General features: G+C 49.9%; 1 protein-coding gene across 1 annotated transcript in view; it reads right to left on the bottom strand.

The window, feature by feature from the left end:
• Positions 1 to 24,688, bottom strand: part of LOC141479564 (phosphofurin acidic cluster sorting protein 2-like) — a 74,589-nt gene that overhangs the window by 15,373 nt on the left and 34,528 nt on the right. The window contains exon 2 of the mRNA XM_074168805.1: positions 5,124 to 5,211. Coding sequence (XP_074024906.1) covers positions 5,124 to 5,211 — 88 coding nt within the window. The remainder of the gene's footprint in view (positions 1 to 5,123; positions 5,212 to 24,688) is intronic.

Genomic DNA, 24,688 nt, shown 5'->3' with positions numbered 1-24,688 from the left:
GCATAGCTGGCAGGATGGCTCTGCCGGGACCAAGGCAGGATGTCCCAGGGAAACAGGGGTACCCCATCTTGTCTCTCAGAAAACCCCTCCTAGTCTTTTCCTTGGGCAACAGTCCTTATCTCGCCACATATACAATTATTTTTTTACCTCAGGAGGGCAGTAATAGATGCACTCTAACCACGTGCCTGCTCCAACTCTTTCCTTTACTTCTGTCCTACCTTTACTATCTCTACTGCTTGGCTGCTGGCAGAGACGCTGAATGACTTTGGGGATGAAAAATGCTGTCTGCATGTACCAGGCTCTCTTAGTTGCAGAGTGGCACAACTCACAGACCCTCCCCAAAAGGCCCGTGCCCACTGGCTGGGTCCTCGCAGGGCTGCGGGATCAGCTACAAGTATAAAATAACCCATGGTGGTTCCTCAGTCTCTCCTGCTTCCCTGTGAATGGGCCAGCAAGCTGAGACGTTGATTTAGGGAAGCAACAGGATAGGTCAGTACAGCTGTTCTTCTTGCAAATCAGTTATCATCTGCTTTTGTGAGCGCTCCTTAATTTAAACCGTGGACCAGCGAGCAGATGGGTCAAAGCTAACCAAATAGATGCAGCAGTCCAAAGGAACCGGGTCCCATCTCAGATTAGAAACTAGCACCTGGGGGCTACTACCTGCCTATCAGCCACTGGGAGTTAAGAACGGTTTGTGAGGTCAACACAAACCTCATGAGGTTGAAAAGGCAAGAGCAAAGTCCCTCCCTAGGACATTCTACAAGTTTGCTGCCTGGGAAGGACCCCAAGAAGCAGGATAGGGTCTGCAGAAAGGGACAGGGGGAGATCCTGGCGGACATCAATGTACCCCTACATCGGCAGCATGCCCTGTTGCAGGAATGACACCAATCTCAGCCTCAGCAAATGCGCAGGCAGAGAAAAAGGATTCCTCCCCTCTATTCAGCACTGGTGATACCATAACTGGATTCCAGAGACAGTTTGGGCTCCCCAGTACAAGACAGACATTGACAGACTGGAGCAAGTCCAGCAGAAGATATCAGGAGGCTCAGGGGCTGGAGCAGAGGACATACAAGGAGACATCAAGTGAGCTGGGGTTTGTTCAGCTGGAAAAAGAGAGAATGAAGGCGTACTTTACTACAGACACTTAGCAGGAAGGTGCAAAGAAGACAGACGTGAACTCATCTCAGCAGTGCACAGGAACAGAGTGAGAGGCAACAGGGATGAGCTGGAACATGGGAAATTACCAGTAGATGTTGAGATTCTTTTTTTTTTTTTCCCTTTGTGAGCGCTGAAAACCTTGGGACAGGACACAGAAAGACTGAGGATTTTCCATCCCTTGAGGAATTCAAACCTCAACCGGACATGGTCTTGAGCACCTGATGTAGCTCAGATGTTCTGCAATTCGAGTAATGGCAGGCAAGACCTAATTTCTCAGCAGAACAGCTGAGTATCACCATCGGTAGTACAGGAAAACTTACTATCAGACTGTGACAGTGAAGATGACAGATGACAAGGACTGTCAAGGAAGCGAAAAGCAATAGGGAGAGGTTGTGGTCACAGATGTTCACTACCTAATAAACTGAAAACATGCACGAGCTTTCAGTACTATACACAGGTGCATGATGCCCAGGTCTGGTTTGCAAGGTACAATCCTCAGTTTCAGGTGTAAATCTATCCTGATGGGTCTTGTATAAAGCACAGGGTTGGGGCTAGAAGAGCATACTAAACCTGGAAAAGGAGAGAGAACTAACATAGATAGTATGGGAGACCAAGCCAAGGCAGACAGCAAAGTACTACCCACAATTCAAGCTAAAAGTGCACTTTGGGAGAGAATATCCCATTAAATATCATCAGCAAATTTAGTTATTTAGGGATTTAGGGAGCTGGGATTGCTCAGGCAGGAGTGGAAAATCCTAAAAGTGGTTGCAAAAAGATTAGAAACAAAGCATGAGTGAGGTGTGGACAGAAAACTGCATGTACCTTCCATGCATAGCAAGAAGGACCAAAAAATCCAAATTCCTGCAGGGAGCAGGGTTGAGGCACCAGGCAGGCCTGGCAGAGGCAAATGAGCTTCTCAGCCTGGCCTGTTTTGTAGCACACATTCTGGTCCACTACGGAGGAGCTGCCGGCATCATCCCTCTAGAGCAGCACCAAGGGTTGAACCCGAGTCACCAGGCACATCCTGCAAGCAGCTGCAGGAGAATCTGCATCCTTCCCACAGCACTTGTTACAGGAACCGAAAGCTCTGCGACTCTTGGGGCTTGTTTTCATGTTTCTTTGATTGTTTCCTCTATTGATGGCTCGAGACTGGGTGTTTCTGAATTATAGTAAGTCTCTCTGCCGAGAGGCAGCACCGCATTTTCCTTCAAAACCATAATCAGTGACGGCATCAAGACAGATATCTGCACCTTTATGGAGCCAAGCCAGGCACATCTGAATCTCTTAATGCCACGCTGAACAATAAACAGAAGGAAAGGCTCTGTGACATCTCTGGTCTGTTAAAGCAAATAACAAGGGATAAAGGTTTAAAAACCACTCAAGCGATGTAAGTCCCCTTTTTCACAGTAGTTCAGACTTTATCTCACTGGAAGCTACTGAATATTAAATATTCAAATCACCTCCGGGAAATGGTTATGCGCTGTAGACATAGGAAGCTCCCTTGGTCCTTTGACAACCGTCTTCTCAGATGAAGGAGCAGATAACAGCACATGCCACATTTGGAAGCCGTCTTTTAAGACCAGAAGGGCATGATCACTGCCAGAAGCAGATCAGATATTCTAGGCAGGTTTGCACTATCCTTTGGGTCATGTACATTCATTGAGCAGACTGCCTCCAGCACTGGGGCTGTTGCCTTGGTGTCAGCCCCACTCAGGCAGGGTCAGAGCTTTGTTTCCATGCAATCTGCCTTTTAGAGCAGCTACTTCCTGACAAGCAACTTCCTTAACCCAACAGAGCTACTACCAAAATTAGAGAAAATATAGCTCCCCTTTCCACTAGTCCCCAGCTGCCCCCTTGGGAACTTGCAGGTCCTCCACAAAAATCACATGCATCAGCTGTTTCCATCCAAAAGATGGAGATGGCAACGCTCACCGGGCAGCCTTCAAACAGCTTCTTGCTAGCGTGACTCATCTGTTACCTAGGAGAGGAGCAGGAGGGATGGATCCATCTGAGGCCATTCTGTAGGCAGGCTGCGCTGAAGCTGCCTACAGCTTCCATCTGCCTTCCAGGAAGGCTCAGCAGTCCCCGACCCTGCCAAGGCGGCTGGTCAGGCAGGTGGAAACAGCCTGGGGAAGCACACAAATCCACCCCACTCCCACAATGAGTGTCGAGCCACAGGGTAACGTGGGCAGAAGCATTCTCCTCCGGTTTCCTCCAGCTTTGCAGAAAGCCTACACCAGCATGCAGCCACAGGTATGCGGCCACGCAGAGAGGAGGTGACCACGTTTAATTTAAAGACCCTGAATGTAGCCTCCGTTCCCAGGCAGGGAGAGGAGCTCTGCAGTGAAGAGCCCCTCTGGCCTCAGTCACCGCTGAGGCCGGTTAATTCCTTTTGCCAACCAACAGGGTGCAAGGTTGACCTGTGGCAGGGATAGGGGTGATCTGTTTGAAAGAGCTGGAGTCGCGCTGTGCAGCCTCTTCCGCAGCCTCACATTTGCGGTGCACGAAAGAGGGGGCAGCTGAGGACATACATGCTCAGCACATGGCAGCCCCAGCGTAAGGGGGGCTGCACTGGAACCCGGGGTTCCCCGGTCCAGAGAAGTACAGACAGCTTGGGCTGCTGTGAGCAGTGAGGGACCAGCCTAGCCCTCCCAGACACGTGGGACCCACAGCCCCCAGCTGGCTCCCAGACCCTAGTCCTGTGCTGCTGGCACCTGTGGTCCAGCCTTGATTTGTCCTACATTTGTGCTCTCTCCCGTCTGGGTTGTTTCCTTGCTAAAGCCTGTGCCGAAGGGGCACAGGTCTTGGGGGTCTTGGGGCTGAAAGCCCAGTGCTTTCAGCTCTCCTGAATGGCACCATACACACCGTGATGGAAAGGCCAGTAAGGTGGGACACTGACCAATAGTGTGCGGACCACAGCATCCTCCTGCTCTCCTCACTCCGGGCCCTGGGTTTCACACGTTTCGCTTTCAGTGTCTTCTGTGCAAGTGAATCAGGTCTGCCATGAAGGCAAACCCCGGCTCCCAGAGCTCCACTAATACTGCAGCTTCCAGCACTAATCCAGGATTTAGATCCTAATGTGTGCGGCACAAAGAGCTCTGTGGGAGCGCAAAGCTGCTGAGCTCCCGCCCCACGCTGCTTTCAATGGGATCAGCAGCTTTTCTGCCAGCTGACAAGAACGAAGGAAGGACACCAGGATGCCAGCTAGGTTAGGGGAGCTGTGGTGGGGACAGTGTACTCAAGAGGCGTCTTGCACTGTCCTTTGGAATGCGGAAAGGATGTGCCTGGACCCACAGGGACCCATCTCTTCACCACCAGCTGCGGAGAGGGAAGGAGGAGGATCGCATATACCAGGATGGTGGCAAATTCCCTCTCTCCTTGGTGACAAAGATCCTCTCCCCTGAACCTCTCCCTGGTTCAGAATAGAGGCACCAGGCCTAGCAGGGATGCACAGAGAAAGGGAGGGGACAGCAGAGGCAGCAGTGAGATCGTACAGGGTGCAAATGTCAGCAGAAGTCATGCACAGGGCTGCTGATCCCTTACAGCCTTCCCTTCCCACCCTCCACTCCCCAGGGAGGGGATCCGGATGGAAGGCACTGCCAGAAACCACCCGGTGTTGAACCTGTCTAAAGGGTGAGGAACGGTGGGGTAGGGGATGCCAAACTCCAAACAGCAGCTCCAGAGGAGGACCTTGGCTGAAGCAGGCAGGGAAGTGAGGACACACTCTGTCCCAGCACAGAAACCTACCCAAATTCATCACCGATACAACCCAGCACCAGGCAGCTTGCTGCTGTCCCTGGCGCATCATTCCCACCTGCCTGAGAGCCAAAATATCCTCGAGGGTGCTAACTGAGAGAGAAGCAAGGGGTTGGTGGCACGAGGCAAGGGACATGCAGACCAGCACTTCACAGAGGGCACAAGGATGAGCTTGCTGCCATCAGGCAGCCGCAAGAAGAGGAGCCTACCTGAATCTTCACAGCGATAAGCACAGAGCTCAGCTCTTTGTCCAGCTCTTTCAGGACCGTGAGTTTCTTCAGGCGCAGACTGCAGAGCCTGTAAGACAGAGAGAATGGGACACATTCAGGCACCACCATCCCTGGGGCCCTGCCACATGGTACCCGGTGCTGGGAAGGCAGCCTGGATGCTTGGCCCAGCCACAGGCACAAGCCTGGCTGAGGAACACTGGCATTCACGCGGCACCGAGACAGCCCATTGGGGAAAAAAAGGAAAGAAGGAAAATTAACAGAGCTAAAGCAGGCTTAAGGGATTAGCATGCGACAGGAAGTCCAACAGCAGGCCATGTGGTAAAGAGATCCCTTCCCAAGCAAGGCTGTTGCCAGCTCTGCTTAAATCTACCTTGGCCACAGTGCTGTTTATTTATAAACCAAAGCACTTAAATCCACTCTTATCCTGGACTTAGTTAAGGCAAATGTTCCCATGCAGACATCACAACTCAGCTCTTCTCTTGCACGGTACCACACGGAGCTGGCTTGGGAAGCTGGGAGGCAGCAGCCCCTCAGGAAGCTTCATTCAGCAGAACCACCCTGAGAACCTCAAATCCTGGGCGCTCAGCATGGTAAGAGGCACTTCCAGGAAAAAAAAAAAAAAAACAACAAACCAAAAACAAAACCAGAAAAACAAAACCACGAAGGAGCCTGAGGCTGAGCGAGAAGAGATACTTTTGCTTTTCGAAGGATTAGTCAGTGCCTGCGAGACACAGCCACCCCGACCTCCCTCCTGCCTAGGAGCTCGCAGCAGGACTCCCACGGAGACTACTTGTGAGGAACTATGTGTCAGAGAGCACAGGCCAGACACGTTTTTATACGTTTTTACAGGCAACACCCTCGCTCTCATGTTTTGCAAGCCTCTGTGCTCCACACTCAATGTCTGCGTTGCTGCAGCCAGTGGTACCCAGGACTTTTGTGGATACCAGTGTGCCGTACCTGAGATTTAGGCCGCCCTTCCTGGGGAACAGATGGGCTACTACCAAATACCTTTCTGTTTTGACGCACTGTGCTCTCCGAGGGCCAAATCTATTCCCCCTGATTATTTTTTTTTGGCTTGTTTTTAGAAGGAAAAAAAAAACCCTATTAAAAAACCCTGCTATGTGGTACAGCAACAGTATAGAACGGCGCAGAGGTGGAACAATCTGAGGAAGGGAAGGACAGACAGCTATACTGCAGGACAGGTTTAGGGCTTAGCGAGCACTCGCCTCCTACAACATCCCTGCCCTCTCTGCTAAAATGATTTTAGCTTGTGCAGAAGGTTTGCTGGACTGTGACGGCCACACTGCTGCTCTGTCCTCTGTGTTTGCGCAGCAGGGCACGGTGGAGACCAGAAGCCAGGAAGCTGGGAGCGCAAGGCAAGCTCTGCCCACCTCTTTGCCAGATGGCCTGGATTCCTTCAAGCAAAGCCCAGGGCTACAGCCCCCAAAGCCCTCATACCCTGTGCACACCAGCGCCGCAATCAGCGGTCCCATCTCTGTCCACCCTTCCCCTTTGAGCCTCTGCTTGTAGGAAGGGAGAAATCTTATCATCTAGGGTAGACTTCTTGCTCCCCTGAAATACTTAGGTGAGGTCAGGAGTGAGCTGCAGGGAGTGTGGCCAAAGACAAGGAGGCCACCTCTAGGGCAGGGAGGGCAGGACTGAGTGCTAGCTGGGAAGATGGGGTACAGCAACCGCACCAGTTGTACTAAGGAAAAGCTTGCAAAGAGACTAAGCTTAGCTAACATCAGCTCTAATCAGTGCTAACTTTGACTGTCCCTAGTCCCTAGACCAGCCACAGAGAGGAATGAGGCTTATAGAATCACAGAATGGTTAGAGTTGGAAGGGACCTTAAAGATCATCGAGTTCCAACCCCCCTGCCATGGGCAGGGACACCTCCACTAGAGCAGGTTGCTCAAAGCCCCATCCAACCTGGCCTTGAACACCTCCAGGGATGGGGCATCCACAGCTTCCCTGGGCAACCTGTTCCAGTGCCTCACCACCCTCACAGGAAAGAATTTCCTCCTAATATCTAATCTAAATCTCCCCTCTTCCAATTTAAAACCATTACCCCTTGTCCTGTCACTACACTTCCTGACAAAGAGTCCCTCTCCGGCTCTCCTGTAGGCTCCCTTCAGATATTGGAAGGCTGCTATGAGGTCTCCCCGGAACCTTCTCTTCTCCAGGCTGAACAATCCCAGCTCTCTCAGCCTGTCTTCATAGGGGAGGTGCTCCATCCCTCTGATCATCTTCGTGGCCCTCTGCTGGACCCGTTCCAGGCTTGAATGTTTAAGACGAGGACAGAACATCTCCTTAAACTTTCCACCCAGCACTGATCTAGCCATTAGGTAGTTAGGTGCATGGAGAATCAGAGAATCATAGAATGGCCCAGGCTGGAAGGGACCTCCAAAGGTCATCTAGTCTCACCTTACCACGGTCAGCAGGGACACCCCCAACTAGACCAGGTTGCCCAGGGCCTCGTCGAGCCTCACCTTGAATAACTCAAGGGAAGGGGCCTCAACCACCTCCCTGGGCAACCCGTTCCAGTGTTCCACCACCCTCATAGTAAAGAACTTGTCCCTAATATCCAATCTAAATCTGCTCTTCTCCAGCTTAAAGCTATTGCCCCTCGTCCTGTCACTGCAGGCCTTTGTAAACAGACTCTCTCCAAAAGATTAAAACTTCCATAAGGATATCCAGTCTTAATTTGAGGATACTGAAAGAGTATAATTCTACCTGGCAGTTGTTCTTCTTGCTGTAAAAACACGCTCCTTATTCAAACTAATCCACTCATTACCTCTTCATGCTCCTCTCTGAGGCACTCGGGAGTCCCATCAGTACCTGGTATTTTTCCTTGGGGAAGAGTACGTGCATAGTGACCAGCTCTACCCGCTTCAGCAGCTCTTTTATGTCCAATAAGGCACTTTAAAGCTTCTTTCTTCTCTTTTTACCGCTCTCCAGTTTTCAAGATCTCTTTTACACAGTGAGAGAGCCCGAACTCTGCCCACGGTCCTTCCCGTACCACATGCAGGCAGGTGGTTACCCCCTTCCACCCTCTGCTCTTCTCCCCCTGCAGCGCTCAAAGATCTCACTAGGTCCAGGTATAGCTCGTACCCCGCAACTCCAACCCCTTCTCGAAACAGTGCTTTCTACAACACCACTACCCTTCCCACAGGGAAGGGACACATGTTCCGGAGTCTAAATGCACTTATCTGTAGCACAAGAGCGCACAATTTTTAAAAGTCTGCTCCCTGGCAGCTTGGCTGTCCCTGATGACCCTCTTTTGATCTGTTATTTAACCAAGCCTCGCATCATCCAGATTTGTGTCAACACTAGGTGTTCGGTGCCGGTACTGGACAGCAGTGGGTCTCACACTAATCCCTGCACATCTCTACAGGACAGGATCGATCCACAGTGATCAGGATGGTACGCCTCTCCGAACACTTCAGCCAAATCCCATCCCACGGCAACAACTGCCCCATGGTCTTCCCAGAACTGATCACTGTGTGATCCTCCCCCCAGGTCACTGAACCCTCCGGCAGATAAGTTATAAGTCTGAATCTACTTGGTCATATAATTAAACAGAATAAGGAGCAACTGCTCTCGAACTGTGGAACTACTACAAGGACTCCCTTTACATTGAGTTGTGATGAACAGGACTGTGTAACACTGACAGCAACAGTGATTGACGGCAACACAGAAAATGAGCTCCAACAGGACAGTCTGACAGCCTCCTGGAACTCCATACTCCTGCATTTCACTACTGGTCATTTACTGGTGAGAGGTACTCAAAATTTCCCGGTGTTATCTTCAAAAACGCTGCCACCTTTCCATCGCTAACTGGGACGGTCAGTCAGCCGAAAATCCTTTTTCCTGATCACGGCTTTTTAAACATGCAACAAAATAAAGCAGCTCCTACTCTTCACTTCTTATTCAACCTGGTGCAAAGCAGGAGCACACACCCCACCACCACCGCTGGCTGAGGAGGTAACAACCAGGAGTACCCGTACACCCAGACGCACCCACACACCCCTCACTGCCACCCCCCACCCCCACCCCCCAAGCTAAGAACACGGGTAACAAAAAGGAGCACACACAGAAACACGCGTGCACTGGCACGTACGCGCACAGACACACGCTCTCACGCACCTCAGCTAAGCAAGCACTGGCTTTTGCTGTCGGGATGCTGAACTGCAAGCAATTACAGCAAAATGAGACCCGGGGGTGGTGAGGAGGGGGAGAAAAAAAGATAGAAAGGAGAAAACCCAGGAACTCACCCAGTTAACTGTCTGTCCCGGTTTGAAGTAAAACCGAACCAATTTTCTGTTCTGTAACTTTACATCCTAGCCAGGCCTCCTCTAACTCTCTGAAATTAACGGCATATTGTGGAGAAAACTGCTCGTTCTCAGAGTGATAAGCCCAATGTTTGTGCTCCATGCCAAGGGATGGTGAGCAGGGAGGCCCTTGCTTGTACTTATTGCCATAACAACCAAGGGCAGCCAATTTCGTTATTTGCCCCTTAGAGGGTCGGAGACAGAAAAAACATAGAGGGGTCGCGTTGGTGGGGAGGAGGGTACAGGAGAGGTGACCCAAACCTGACCAACTGGGGTATTCCATCCCATCTGCCCCACGCTCAGTATAAAAGCTGAGGGATCAAAGGGTCAGCCCCTTCCTGCGATGGCCGACGTCCAGAGAGGACTCTGTCTGTTCGTCTGCCTTTGATCCCGATCCGTGTGTTCCTGACTCCAGAGCTGGAACCCAGTTCCCATCCGTCGCTGAGTCCAGTCTGGGACTTCCCCAGTGCCTGCCGGTGACGTGACTGTCATCCTGGCAGCTTGAGAGGGTTTTGTATATATTGTATCTATTTCATTATTTTCATCTTTATTTTTATTTTAATATTAATTCTTCATTAAAGTAGTTTAGTTCATTCTAAACTTCTGAATCTCCTTATCTCTTTCTCCTCCTCTCTCCTCTACCAGGAGGAGGAGAGGGGGGGAAGGGCCATCTGTCAGTCTGGTTTTGGTAAATTCAGCCGAAACCCTGACACTGTCTGATAGCATTAAAACCTCAAAGGTGAAATCTTCTAGAGTATGCAGTTTTCTGTAGTATGTTCTTAAGACACTGAAGTCATACTTTGAAAACACCCCAAAGCATCATTCTAGGCACATTTTTTCCTTTTTTTATTTTTCTGCTCCAGGTTTTAGCTGTCTCCTTCCTCTCTAGTAACATTTGGAGTTTTTGCTCTGAAGTCTGATGAAACACTTATAACACCGTCTCCAACCTGGGCTGTGAGTTCACCTTGAAAAGCAAAGCTCCTGCGACACGTGCACTTTGTGAAATTCAGTGCCAGCAGCAAAGAACTGGCTCCAGCTGTTTTTTACAAATTCATCCAACCTCCCGTCCCAACAGGCGACTGCTGCTCCCCGATGACACGCACGGTGGCTGGTTCTACTGTCACATTTCAAGGCCAATGTTTCAGTGACTGTCACACATCTCTAAAGCCCCTGGATGCCAGGAGAGCACAAAACAGAGGTACAATTCCTAAGGCTGGTAGAGAGGGAAGGGAACTTGGATGAAAAACTGGTTTGACTGCTTTAGGTGAACCTGCTCTGGCAGGGGGGTTGGACTAGATGATCTCCAGAGGTCCCTTCCAACCCCACATCACTCTGTGATTCTGTGAAAATATATCTGTGCACAGTACAGGAGGAGCAGGTTAGAGCCCATGCTTTGCCCATAAGCCTAAGAGCAACTAGAAAGGAGAGGAAAACAATTTTGACCTACCCACGGCCTCAGCAAAGAGATCTGGGGATACACCATACACAGTAGGGGAGCAGCACCTTTAGAAGCACCCTGCAAAACTGGAGCTGCACAACTACCTAAAACTTACTCACAAACTGGGAAAGGTGCCTGGCAGAGAAGCACCTTCAGCACTGTGTAAACAAGAAACCTCAGACGTCTGAAAATGATTCAGGAAGATGACCAGAGGGCTGGAGCACCTCTCCTACGAGGACAGGTTGAGAGAGTTGGGATTGTTCAGCCTGGAGAAGAGAAGGCTCCGGGGAGACCTTATAACAGCCTTCCAGTACCTGAAGAGGGCTACAGGAGAGATGGGGAGGGACTCTTTGTCAGGGAGTGCAGTGATAGGACGAGGGGTTTTAAACTGAAAGATGGGAGATTTAGATTAGATACTAGAAAGAAATTTCCCGCAAGGGTGGTGAGACACTGGAACAGGTTGTCCAGAGAAGCTGTGGATGCCCCATCCCTGGAAGCGTTCAAGCCCAGGCTGGATGGGGCTTTGAGCAACCTGCTCTGGTGGGAGGTGCCCCTGTCGATGGGGCAGGGGGCATTGGAACTCGATGGTCTTTAAGGTCCCTTTCAACCCAAACCATCATGATTCTATGATCTCTTTTTTTCACGGGACACAGGAGGTAGAGTGCTGAGGAGCACTTCTACTGGGATCATACATGGAAGGTGAAGGCTGGAGTGCAAAGCGAGGCAGCAACGAGAGCTCTTTGAACAGTACGTCTGGCCACTAATGGGATAAAAAACCTTAATAGCAAATCTCATGTTCCTTTTGAGCAGAAACGGTACATTTTTTCTGCTGGCACCCTGGGCTGTCCAGTGCTTGGCTTGTTGACCACTGGTGAGTGGCAGCTCATTCTCTGGGCAGGATTATTTTCTCCAACATCTGCACTGCTTTCTTCAAGTGGCAGCAGCCTGGGTTTTGCCTGTAGCTCCCATGCCACCTACAAATGCTAGAGCACATCCACCTTTCCCAGCAATGCCCCTCCATGCATCCTTGTCAACACCACCAGCTTCACCAGATGTACAGTCATGGGCTAAGCCTTCAAATAAGAGCAGTTTAGCAGATCCTCAATATTTTTCCTGACTTTGACAGCTCAGGTTTGCCTTTCAAGATGATATCCACCTCTGAGACCGGGCTTCCGGAGAGATGCCAGATGTTCAGCGGGGCTCACGAGGAACGGGACACTCCTGCACCTCCTGCTCAATTGCTGTGCAGCACCTTTTTCCTGCAAAGCTTCCCACTAGAGGGCAGAAGGCAGCCAGCCAGGCACAGACCACCCGGGTGACGGGGATGCCCTGAAGCCCGCCAGGCAGACTGGCTAGTCTTATACAGCAGTTTGTAAAAGCCCTTTTTAGAGGGGTGTACCAGCCCTACACCTCACCTCTGATGGTTGTCCAAAGCAGGTGCCAAGGGAAGAGCACACAAACGGGGTGCGAGCAGTGAGATACTGCCTGGAATACACTCTCAGCCACAGCTTTCTGAAATCTAGATACGTCCTGAGCCGTGATACGTATGCATGAGACGCCGCTGATGCACGCAGAGGGGAGGAGAGACCTACTCCACTTTCAGAAACCAAGTCCCTGTTGCCAGCAAACAGGAGCGATGAATTGGGACAACAGCAGGTTCTTCATCAGGCTCTGCAGCTCAGGCATCAGAACGGGTAGGTGGCCAATTACACGCTTTAAGACGAACTGGCATGAAAGCCGACGTCAGCCTGCTTTGAAAGCTTCCCCAAGGGAAAGTGTGACAGAGCACTCAAGGCTTGTTAGCACGCTCTTGCCTCTCTGCCCTCCAGCAACTGCAACTGCTGCAGCCTGGGAAGGGCAAGTAAAGAAAGCTGCACTGAGGTCGTGTAACACAGTAGGATGCAGACGCCAAAGGCCATGACAGCACCCTCCTCTGGGGTCCCCAAGGGAAAGGGCTAGAGCCAGCGCCACCAAATGTCTGCTGTGTATCAGGTCTCCCAGCTGAGCTACACAAGGTGGTATGCAGCTGCAACACAGCCCTGGTGCTGACTAGCAATCTTCTCCTTGCCATGAGAGGGGCATTTTGGCTCCCCAGCATCCTGGCTGACAGCAGCTTGCTACCAATATCATGCCTGCCCTGCTGCTGGATCCAGAGCAGACTTCTGTTACCACAAATCGCAGTAGGTTTGACTCGCCCCAATTCCCAAGTGACCTTCCCAAAGGAAATCCCAAAGTATGAGGGACAGGAAGACAAAACTCCCCAGGTTGCTACGTACCTTCATTTCCTGTAAAGCATTTCACAGCTTATGGCTCTGCCTGCCTTAGCAAACCCAGCCTGTTTTGCCACGTGACTATTCCTGGGCCCCTCCATCATCCCACCTCCTTCCAAGTGCCTCTAAACAGACCAAACCCAAGGTCAAAACTCAGACGTTCTGGAGGACCAGCTGACACTCTTCTTCTGTTTGTCTTTGAGGGTTATAACAGCAAAGGAACGTAAAGCCCATGCTGAGAAAGGGGTTCCTTCTCCCCACAGCAGCAAGCTGGCCGCACTATGGTGGGAGGAGAACAGAGGGCAAAGGCATCTTTGCTGGGAACAGCAAAGAATGCTAGTGTCGGCAGGGTATACGTTACCAAGAGCACGATGGCATCTTCAGTCAGGAAAAATGGGAGGCAAAGGGAAGAAAACAGTGTCCTGCAAGAAGATCCATCCACCTTTCCTTGCCCTCATGGCTGGCTGCTCGCAGCTGCCCAGAGTCTTCCTCACAGCCTTGTGTCCTGGTTAGCACATGCCCCCCGTGGGATGGCCACTCAAGACAGACTGCAGCCTCTTTTCAAAGAGGCCAGCGCAGGCCCTGCCAGTGCAGCCCATTAAATGGGACCTCAGCACCACCGTATTGAATTGGAGCATCTCATTTTTGGTTTTTGTTTTGTTTTGTTTTTTTTCCTGTCCTCACAGGAGAGAAAACCCACCCCAACAGCCCCCACTGTTCTCATCTGACTGAGCAGTCTGTTCTTAATTGCACTAAACGTCACCATCTCACTGTGTAGGTACATTTATCAGGCGTGCCCTGCTCCGATCAGCCCTTGGAAGAGTGCCTAACTCTTTAATCTCTGGGCAGATGATCTCAGACCAGCTCTGGTTTGGTCAACGACCTGCCCTTGAGCTTGTTGCATCCAGCTGCTCTATTAAACACACTCAAAAGCGGCTTTCCCACTGCAGGGACCACACACGGGTCTGCCCAGGAGCCCTGACTGCCACCCAGAGGCCTCCCAGGAGCGGTGTGCTCTCCCATCAAAAGCTCTTGGCGCTCCTCTGTCTTCAGATATATATTTCCTAGTATTGCAATACCACTGAGATGGCACAGCCACTCACAACAGATGCATGGGAAAGAGCAGGTCACAGCCTGAAGAGATACAACAGTTAGGATAAGGCATAGCAGACATACGAGGCTGGCTCAAATGCACCTAATGAGATAAGGAGGCTCCAAGGAGGGACAAGAATCATAGAATGGTTAGAGTTGGAAGGGACCTTAAAGATCATCGAGTTCCAACCCCCCTGCCATGGGCAGGGACACCTCCACTAGAGCAGGTTGCTCAAAGCCCCATCCAGCCTGGCCTTGAACACCTCCAGGGATGGGGCATCCACAGCTTCCCTGGGCAACCTGTTCCAGTGCCTCACCACCCTCACAGGAAAGAATTTCCTCCTAATATCTCATCTAAATCTCCCCTCTTCCAATTTAAAACCATTACCCCTTGTCCTGTCACTACACTTCCTGACAAAGAGTCCCTCTCCGGCTCTCCTGTAGGCTCCCTTCAGATATTGGAAGGCTGCTATGAGGTCTCCCCGGAGCCTTCTCTTCTCCAGGCTGAACAACCCCAGCTCTATTCTGGGCACCACCGAAAAAATACTGGCCCCATCCTCTTGACACCCTCTTTAAGTATTCTCATTGATGAGAATCCCCCTCAGCCTCCTCTTCTCTAGACTAAAAAGATCCGAGTCCCTCAGCCTCTCCTCATAAGTGAGATGCTCCAGGCCCCTCATCATCTTTGTAGTCCTCTGCTGTACCCTCTCCAGCAGTTCCCTGTCCTTCTTGAACTGGGGAGCCCAGAACTGGACACAGTGCTCCAGATGGGGCCTCACCAGGGCAGAGCAGAGGGGCAGGATGACCTCTCTTGACCTGCTGGTCACACTCTTCCTGATGCACCCCAGGATGCCATTGGCCTTCTTGGCCACAAGGGCACATTGCTGGCTCATGGTCATCCTATTATCCACCAGGACTCCCAGGTCTTTCTCCTCAGAGGTGCCCTCCAACAGGTCAGCCCCCAACCCATACTGGTGCGGGGGGTTATTTCTGCCCAGGTGCAGCACCCTACACTTGCCCTTGTTGAAGTTCATCAGGTTCAATACAGAGCTCTGCCCAGCAGAGCATATGAACTAGCAGGGACTGAACCTACCAGTATGGAGAATTAAGCCAGGTGCCACTGTTCACTGAGGCAAGCTATAGCCTTCTGCACACCCAGCTTTCCTCTGAGCCAAGCCACCCTAGGGAAGAGCTGCTCCATCTCTGATGGCACTGGCACAGCTCTGGACCCAGCACAGCCACCAGCCAGGTTGCTACTGTTCTACCACAGCTTCATGGCTGCCTGTAAAGCTGCACTAAACACCTCCCTCACACAGTACAGCTCTGCTCCCCAAGCCTCCAGCCTGCCCAAGTAGGCAATACAACCACCTTAAGGCAAAACGCAAGGAATGGGTGCCAATGACAAGGCAGAGAACGCCCAGCTCTCTACTTTGATGGGGCTGCAGCTTCGTAATTTGAACTGACATATTTTGCTGCTCATGAGGCTTTCCTGCGCCCTCCTTATATCAAGTGATGTGGTTTTTAAACTTCTATCCTTCTATGCTTCCATAAATACTAAATGAAGTTGCCCAACAGGTTCAAAAGCTAAGAGGAAAGACTAAAATACTCTTGGGAACTGCATGTTTCCCAACAAAATTCTTTTCCTGGTAACGTTTAATCTGATTCAAGTCAGATAGAAACCTGGCACCTCATAATGTCATTTTACAGTCTGGTCATGCTGCTCTGTGCTAGAAAAAGTCAGCAACAGAAAAATGCTCTACCGAAGCATCATGGCCTCGTATTATCATCCCCAGGATCTGCACAGTCTGGAACACTGCTATTTTAATAAAGTTACTGTGTTGTCTTCCCAGACGTATTCAGCCTCTGTTCACAGAGTTTTTCCTAGTTTTTCCTTTAAATCTTTTCCTTTTAACCGGTTTGTAATTTGGTAACCACCTGTGTCTTCATACCGCAGCGCTGCTGAAAGCACTGCTTTTCACCCACCACCCCAGACCTCTGGGTCCCCATGAACTTCTTTCCAGGCGAAAGCAAAAGGTATCCAAGCTGACTAAAAGTGAGCTTAAATCTTCTGCATGGAGTTTCCCAACAGGTTTTTAACCTCTCTGACGCACAGGTCTCTTAACCCACTGTTCTAGACCAGTGAGGCCGCGGTGCTGACCACACACGACAGACACAAGGATCCTTGTCTGAAAAGTGGTGGAGCTATGAAAGAACAGTTGTTAAAAGGAAAACAATCACTCTGTGACAAAAGCAAGACCAGACGGTGGAATGGAAATTCCAAGATCTGCCTAGAAAGACCCTGTTGGCTGCTCCAACCCGTCACTGTCACAGTGTCCTAGGTTGAGCAACACAGGACTACTCTTCCAATGCTTGAGAGAATTCCGCTTTTGGAAGACTCTAGTGTCTGAATTCTTGAAAATATTGACCTTATAGCCAGCTAGGCTCTGTGGGATTCAAGGTCTCAGTGTTTTCGAGCCTTGCCAGGTGCAGGGACGAGGAAGAATGAGGGCACTTGACCCAGGCCGGCCAACAGGATTACTTCATACCACGAACATCACATTCAATATAAATTAGAAAGTTTGCCGCGTGGTTTCTCTCTGCCTTGATGGTGGCGGTCCAGAGAACTTCTTGCCCCGGTGCTGGACCCCTGAGCCTTTCCCGTCCTCCCGAAGCCATTGCACTCACAGTGTCTGACATTTGCTGTCCACTGCTGGGAGTGCACAGCTTCCTACTGATAGAATCAACTGAGTATAATCCTTGTATGTTTTATATTAGTATTGGGATCAATACTGGTTCCTTGTTATTATTGTTAATTATTTAGTCTTATCCTATTAAATCTATTTACACTTCAACCCTCATGTTTCCTTGTTTCCCTGGTGGGAAGGGGTCATCGGGTGACAGAATAATTGTCTAAAAGACAATAAATTCTTATGGGTTTTCCAAAACCATAACACACAGACATACCAGAGCTATCTCACACACCCCATGGCAAGGTGCTGCAGCTTACCTGGTGCTACAGAGCAGCTTTCCTTTTAGCATAGCCTGCAAACACTGTAGTGTGCACTGCTTCTCCTTGTCAGTCAGCTTCCGAAAGAGCCCCTCCCGGCAGAGACATCCATCTTGTCACACCACTGCAATCCAAAGCTGCTGGGCTGTTTCTACCTAAAAATGCATGCTTTTCTGAGACAGCGATGCCACACAACCCATGGAGCTGGAGTGGAATTAAGAAGGCTCTACACGTTGCTATGGCTCACGCTAGATCCCTAGCTGAGGGGTATCATGGTATTTGCCAGAAAGTGCCAGCAACAGAAGAGTGCTTTGTGCTCAGCTCCACCCTTGTAACATCAGGCTTTCTGGGAGAAGGCATCAAGAAGCATGGACCGGCTGCCCTGCAAAAGCAGAGGAGCTGTGTCCAGGGAAAAACCTCAGCTCCACCCTTGTAACATCAGGCTTTCCAGAAGAAGGCATCAAGAAGCATGGACCGGCTGCCCTGCAAAAGCAGAGGAGCTGTGTCCAGGGAAAAACCTCAGCTCCACCCCTGTAACATCAGGCTTTCTGGGAGAAGGCATCAAGAAGCATGGACCGGCTGCCCTGCAAAAGCAGAGGAGCTGTGTCCAGGGAACAACCTCAGCTCCAGCAGGCAGTTTCCCCTCGAGGACCTCTCCAGGCGAAGCACGCGGGCAGCTGCTGCCTGCGGTCATTCTTGTTCATGCACCACAAGATTTCCCAATAATCTGCCAGGCTTCCCAGCAGGCACAGCCCCTGCTCTCAAAGGCACTGCAGCTTGGGCTCAGCAGCGTCAGACAGTTACCCGCAGGCTGACGGCGCCCTTGGGGACTCCAGCGAAAAGAGCACACAGACTAAGCAGACGACGCTCCGTGCACCTGGAGCTGCTCACTTCCAGCTGCTGTCCCAGCGGAACAGGACTATTCCTTCCAAGGATCGCCGTGCCCACCCAGCATCTCAGCAAGCTGCAAGCAGAGCCAAGAGCTACCATGACAGATATTTTGTCTAACAAAAGAGTCAGTGAACAATTTGGTGTGCCTCCTCACCACATCCTCTATTCCAGCCACAATGGGCACATGCAGCCATCCAAAGACACCCTGGCTAAGGCTATTTAAATTCATAACATACATGAAAAAAACAAACCCAAACCTCAACACTCTACCCAACCACTTATTCTCTTTAAAAGGCATTTTTGTAGTGCTCACCAGAGCACCGGAGCGCCTATCGGAGAACATGGGAAACGGAGGGACAGGTGGTTTATCATACGATCCTTCCCACCAACCCGTGGGAATCTGTGGCTGGAGTGAAGGATTTCCTGCACGATAGGAGCACATCAAGCCACCCGGTGCAACAGAAGTGCTTCTTTATGCCCTTTATCTGGGCGTGTGTTGGCCAAGTCAAACCCCTGCGTTCAGATGCAGCGTCCTTATTTTCTTTCTAAGTACTGTGAATTTTATACAGTAGGTCGTTAAACGTTTCTGAAATAAGTCATCCCCAGCTCTTCTACATGACCTGTTAGAAAAATGTATGCCAGTGCACATGCCTTGAGACTGGCTCACAGGCAGCTCTGCACCAGCCTACTGAAGCAGAAGAAACAAAAATGTGGCTTTTTTGGTTCACTGATCAAACTGTAAAAGGAGCCTATGAAAGAAAGAAAAGCTAGCTCAAGCCCAGAATAATACTGAAAAGTTTTGAAAACAGCCATGAGGGGACACCTCTGAATCCGACTATCTAACATGGAGGAAGTGGTTAAGGGGCAAGCAATAAGACTGCAAGCGACTGTGAAACTCTAGCCAGTTACAATTTTTAGGAAAAGAACAAAAGTCAAGGGACGACAACAACATCAGGGGAACAAACTTAACTAAAAGCCCAGGATCTGGACATACTAATAGGGTACCGCTCAAGGGAAAAACCTAGTTCAGAAATATCTGGCAGTTCCTTAACAGCAGTGCTGTGAAGGCATCAGACAACCCGCCCTAATGCCCTAGCACAGCAGCCTGGCTAGATCCCGCTATCTTCAGCTCCCAGGGCCAAGAAGCAAGCATCTAAAAGATGAAACCAAGTCAAATTACCAAGGGCACAAAGAGCAACATGCAGAAACAAGAACAAAACACAAGCCCAGAGAAGCCAAGGCTTCAAAAGCATTCATCAGCTTGTTAGTAGCATGTTATATTCACTGGTGCTCAGTTTGCAGCTATAAATAGGCTGCCAATTCAAAGGAGAGGTAAATCCCTTCCTCGGGATAGTCACAAATGGAGAAGAGGCAGAGTAAGTTGGTCCTCCAGGAAGGCTGAGGAGCACTGCTACCAGGTACAAAAGCTCAGGGTCTTTTGTTAGCACAATTCCTTGGGTGCAATCACCCTACTCTTCCCTTACGTGAGATAGAAAAGATCAATCAGAGATTCTACATCAGAGCATCACCATTCCTTATCCTAAGTGACAGGTGGCAGTATCAGCCCAGATGTGGTGGAGGGGATGGAGGCACAGAGGCTGAAGTGAGGGGAGACATAGGTCCACAATACCTGGCGACTCAGCAACTATCCAGAATCCTGGAAGCTGCATAGACCATCTGACATGCACAGAGCACGTAGCCTCACAAACACAAGTGCTATCTCCAGCAGTGGCAGGGCCAGGGATGCCCAGCCTAACAGCAGCAGTCCTGCTTGCTGCTGGGTGGGAGATGCTCAGAGCTGCTCTCTGGACCAACCTGACACTGGAGAAGCAGTTCCACCACCGTCTCTGCAGATAGAGCATGCTTCCCCCCAAAGCCTGCACTACAGCAGCAGCCCAGCATCTCCAGCATTCCTGTATTCAGCCCAGTGTGTCCTACAGTAGATAAGAAGACCCCATCAGGTCCCCACCAACAAGCGCTCATAGCCAACACAGCATGCCCCAGAGCTATGTCACGATACGGGGAAGACCCACCGAGTACGCTGACACACTGAGAGAACAGGAGTACAGTTTGGTCTGGTACACAGAAGAAAATATCACTGAGGACCTCTGACGTCACCTGCACCTAAAGACTCTTTGTTTAAAGGGAATAACCAGTTGCGACGAGCAATACCACACAGAACAATGTAGTTCTTTACAGACCTGGAGCGCAGCCAACTCCGCTTTGCACAAGGGGGAAAGCCAGCCCAAGAAACTGAACTAGCAACAGGGAGAATTAAAATAGGTTTGTACCCTGAAAGAAGGAAGAAGGTTTGGAGGTCTCCCTTTCAAGGCATCAGCCATTGATGGAGGAAGCTTTTGCTTTAGAAAGGCTAAAGAGCATCGCCACTCCACCAGAGAGGAAATCACTGCAGTGCTTTTGAGTGGAAAGGCTTACTGGGATCCACAAGCAACTCCTGCACTGCTTTCTAGAACTTTTCTGTCAATACCCACGTAAGGCTGAAGAGTGCCATTTCAAACTGCCAAACCAATACAGGTTAGGTGTGGACCTGCTGGAGTCAAGTTCTGAAGAGAAAGATCTGGGGGTCCTGGTAGACAGCAAAATGACAATGAGCAAGCAGTGTGCTCTTGTGGCCAGGAAGGCCAATGGAATCCTGGGCTGCGTAGGGAAGAGTGTGGCCAGTAGGTCGAGGGAAGTCATTCTCCCCCTCCACTCTGCACTGGTGAGGCCACAACTGGAATACCGCATCCAGTTCTGGGCTCCCCAATTCAAGAGGGATAGGGAACTACTGGAAAGAGTCCAGCGAAGGGCAACAAGGATGATTCAAGGATTGGAGCATCTCCCTTATGAAGAAAGGCTGAGAGAGCTGGGACTCTTTAGCCTGGAGAAAAGAAGGCTGAGGGGAGACCTTATCAATGCTTATAAGTATCTGAAGGGTGGGTTGAAGGAGGAGGGAGCCAGACTCTTTTCAGTGGTTGCCAGTGAGAGGACGAGGGGCAACGGGCACAAGCTGGAACAGAGGAGGTTCCACTCAAATATGAGAAGAAACTTCTTTCCGGTGAGGGTGCCAGAGCCCTGGAACAGGCTGCCCAGGGAGGGTGTGGAGTCCCCTTCTTTGGAGATTTTCAAGACCTGCCTGGATGCAGTCCTGAGTAACGTGCTCTGACATGCTCTGGGCAATCCTGCTTTAGCAGGGGAGTTGGACTAGATGATCTTTATGGTCCCTTCCAACTCTAAAAATTCAGTGAAATTCAGTGAAACTGCCACAGTGGGTTCAGCTGCACCCATTGCATGCTATCTACAACTGGCTTCCACCTGATGAAGGGTGTACGCCAAGCCTGCACTTGTTTAGGTTTTTCAATATGCACTAAAATCGCATTGGCAAATTTAAAGACAGCTTTACAAGAAGAACCCCTGCTTAAAATTAGCATGTAGTTAGAGAAGCACGTACAGGTCAGTTAAAATCGGACCCCGCTGAAGTTACTCCTGCCCTCATCAAGAACATATACAGCCCTGCCATCTTCCACATTGCAACAGCCCAAAGCATTTACAGCACGGGGCCAAGGCACGTCGTAACTGTGGGACAAAATTTACCTGCTTAGAAGCAACTAACTCTCCAGCACCGTCACAAGGCACAAGCTGATCTGATCATGCCCTAGCCAAAAGCGAATACTCTGCATGTAGATCAGCTTTGTTCAGCGCAGGGTTTGGGTTTTTTTTTTCTTTTCTTCTTTTGAAACTTGTTTTGTTTCATCTGCACACAATTGTACCTAATTATCCCACATACCCCAAGTGATCCAACTCACGGTCAGTGTCAAAGGGGCTTCTAGACAGCATCCATCCATGGCCCATGTCATCAGAGACCAGAGGTGACAGCAAGGACAGGATGGGAACAAACAAACAGCACAATCAAAGGAAGGAAGAAGGTTCACATCAGAAGAAGCAGCAAGAGCATCTTGCAAGAGCACGACCACTGCAGGAAAAAAATCGCCACTTCTGGGGAAGCCAAGAATGAATGGAAGTCAGATGGCAAGTCCTGTGAGCACAGCAACCGCCCTTGAAAGCCACCTTCCCAGCACCTGCAAGTTCACAGAGCACGGTCCTCCAGGCCAGGATTTTACAACTGGACCCTGCTAATAAAGTACACAGTCACGCCCAGACCCCAGGCCAGATTCGTCAGTCACAGGTGCACAACTGACACTTTGCAGGTGGGTGTGCTTTCTGGGGACCACACAACAGTGGTGATTCATCTGGGCTGAGAACCTCCATCCTTCAGTAATCCTGGGTCTCCCTTCAGATGTCATTACACGTGAGCCTTAGTGCAGCAAGAATGCTTGCAAAAATCCCTTCTATTTAATCTCCTCTGTAACGGCCTTCCTTCAAAGCAGATGTGCAGATAAAAGCCAAGCCAGCACTCCTTAGAGCGGACATGAAAGTTGAGATACTCCATTCAAATCTTTTAGAAAAGAGAAATACACCTAAAAAGTCCTGTCCCGGTTTGAAGTAAAACCGAACCAATTTTCTGTTCTGTAACTTTACATCCTAGCCAGGCCTCCTCTAACTCTCTGAAATTAACGGCATATTGTGGAGAAAACTGCTCGTTCTCAGAGTGATAAGCCCAATGTTTGTGCTCCATGCCAAGGAACGGTGTGCAGGGAGGCCCTTGCTTATGCTTATTGCTATAACAACCAAGGGCAGCCAATTTCGTTATTTGCCCCCTTAGAGGGTTGGAAATGGAACAAACGTAAAGAGGTCACATCAGTGGGGAGGAGTAGACAGGAGAGGTGACCCAAACCTGACCAACTGGGGTATTCCATCCCATCTGCCCCACGCTCAGTGTAAAAGCTGAGGGATCAAAGGGTCTGCCCCCTTCCTGCGATGGCCGACGTCCAGAGAGGACTCTGTCTGTTCGTCTGCCTTTGATCCCGATCCGTGTGTTCCTGACTCCAGAGCTGGAATCCAGTTCCCATCCGTCGCTGAGTCCAGTCTGGGACTTCCCCAGTGCCTGCCAGTGATGTGACTGTCATCCTGGGAGCTTGATACGGTTTTGTATATATTGTATCTATTTCATTATTCTCTTCTTTATTTTTATTTTAATATTAATTCTTCATTAAAGTAGTTTAGTTCATTCTAAACTTCTGAATCTCCTTATCTCTTTCTCCTCCTCTTTCCTCTTTTTTGGGGGGGGAGAAGGCGGGGGAAGGGCCGTCTGTCAGTCCGGTTTTGGTAAATTCGGCCGAAACCACGACAAGTCCATTGAAATTCTAACATTCATCCTGCGATACAGCTAATAAAACCTATTTTCTGCGACCTTAAAAAAAAAAATATGTTTTTGCAGTAAAAACGTTTCATAGCTCTAAAGAACTCCAAGTGAGCACAGGGAACTCTGCAGACTGACGTCTGGAACCGGAGTTAGTGGAGTGCTAGCCCCAGCCTCGACAGCCATTTCCTGCCCCGAGAGAGTACCTCCGCGAACAGAAATGAAACACTCTGGCTCACTGGCAAGTTGCAGAGTTGAGCAACCCAACTGGAAGCTTGAAAAAGCAGAAAGCTGATTTTCCTCATTGAACCTCCAAGTGAAAAGGGAGAGTGTATACAATAAAATTTGCTAGCTCCAAGACTCTTGGCGGGCACTGAACAGAATCCATTGGTTTCTGACAACTCAGGAATAATAATAATCCTCCATCCAATTAACTCGGCTTTCCATACAAAACATGTTTAGATGAATGTTCTTATAATCCAGCACATCTAAAGTAGTTTTAGTGAGGCAATTTTAAGGGATTGACTTTGGAGGTTTTAACTGAACTTTCATTTCCATGCAAAAGCGGGTCCAGAGAAGGGCAACGAAGCTGGTGAGGGGTCTGGAGCACAAGTCTTATGAGGAGAGGCTGAGGGAGCTGGGGTTGTTCAGTCTGGGGAAGAGGAGACTGAGGGGAGACCTTATTGTTCTGTACAAATACCTGAAAGGAGGCTGTAGAGAGACGGGGGTCGGTCTCTTCTCCCAAGACACAGATGATAGGACAAGGGGTAATGGCTTCAAGTTGCGCCAGGGGAAGTTCAGGTTGGATATTAGGAAACATTTCTTTACTGAAAGGGTTATCAGGCATTGGAATGGGCTGCCCAGGGAGGTGGTGGAGTCACCATCCCTGGAGGTATTTAAGAAACGTGTAGACATGGTTCTTCAGGGCATGCTCTAGTGTCCAAGATTACTGGTTTGTGGTGGGGTGCTGTGTGGGTGGGTGATGGTTTTTGGTTTGGTTGTTGTGTTGTGTGTTCAGGTGGTGGGTGGTGGTTTTGTTTGTGGTGTTTTGGTTTTTTTTTTTTTTTTTTTTCTTTTTTTTTTTTTTTACTGTTGGTTGGACTCGATGATCTCTGAGGTCCCTTCCAACCACTACGATTCTGATTCTGATTCTGATTCTAATTATTTGTGAATTTTCAATCTAGTAAACACGAAGTGAGTCACTCTCTTGCTTTTAAAAAAGGAAGCAAGAAATGAATATGCTGAATAACCCTAT

The sequence above is a fragment of the Numenius arquata genome, chromosome 2 (assembly GCF_964106895.1).
Source record: "Numenius arquata chromosome 2, bNumArq3.hap1.1, whole genome shotgun sequence".
Classification (NCBI taxonomy): Eukaryota; Metazoa; Chordata; class Aves; order Charadriiformes; family Scolopacidae; genus Numenius; species Numenius arquata.
The sequence above is the reverse complement of the archived record's forward strand: the minus strand, read 5'-3'. Positions and strand labels throughout refer to the sequence as shown.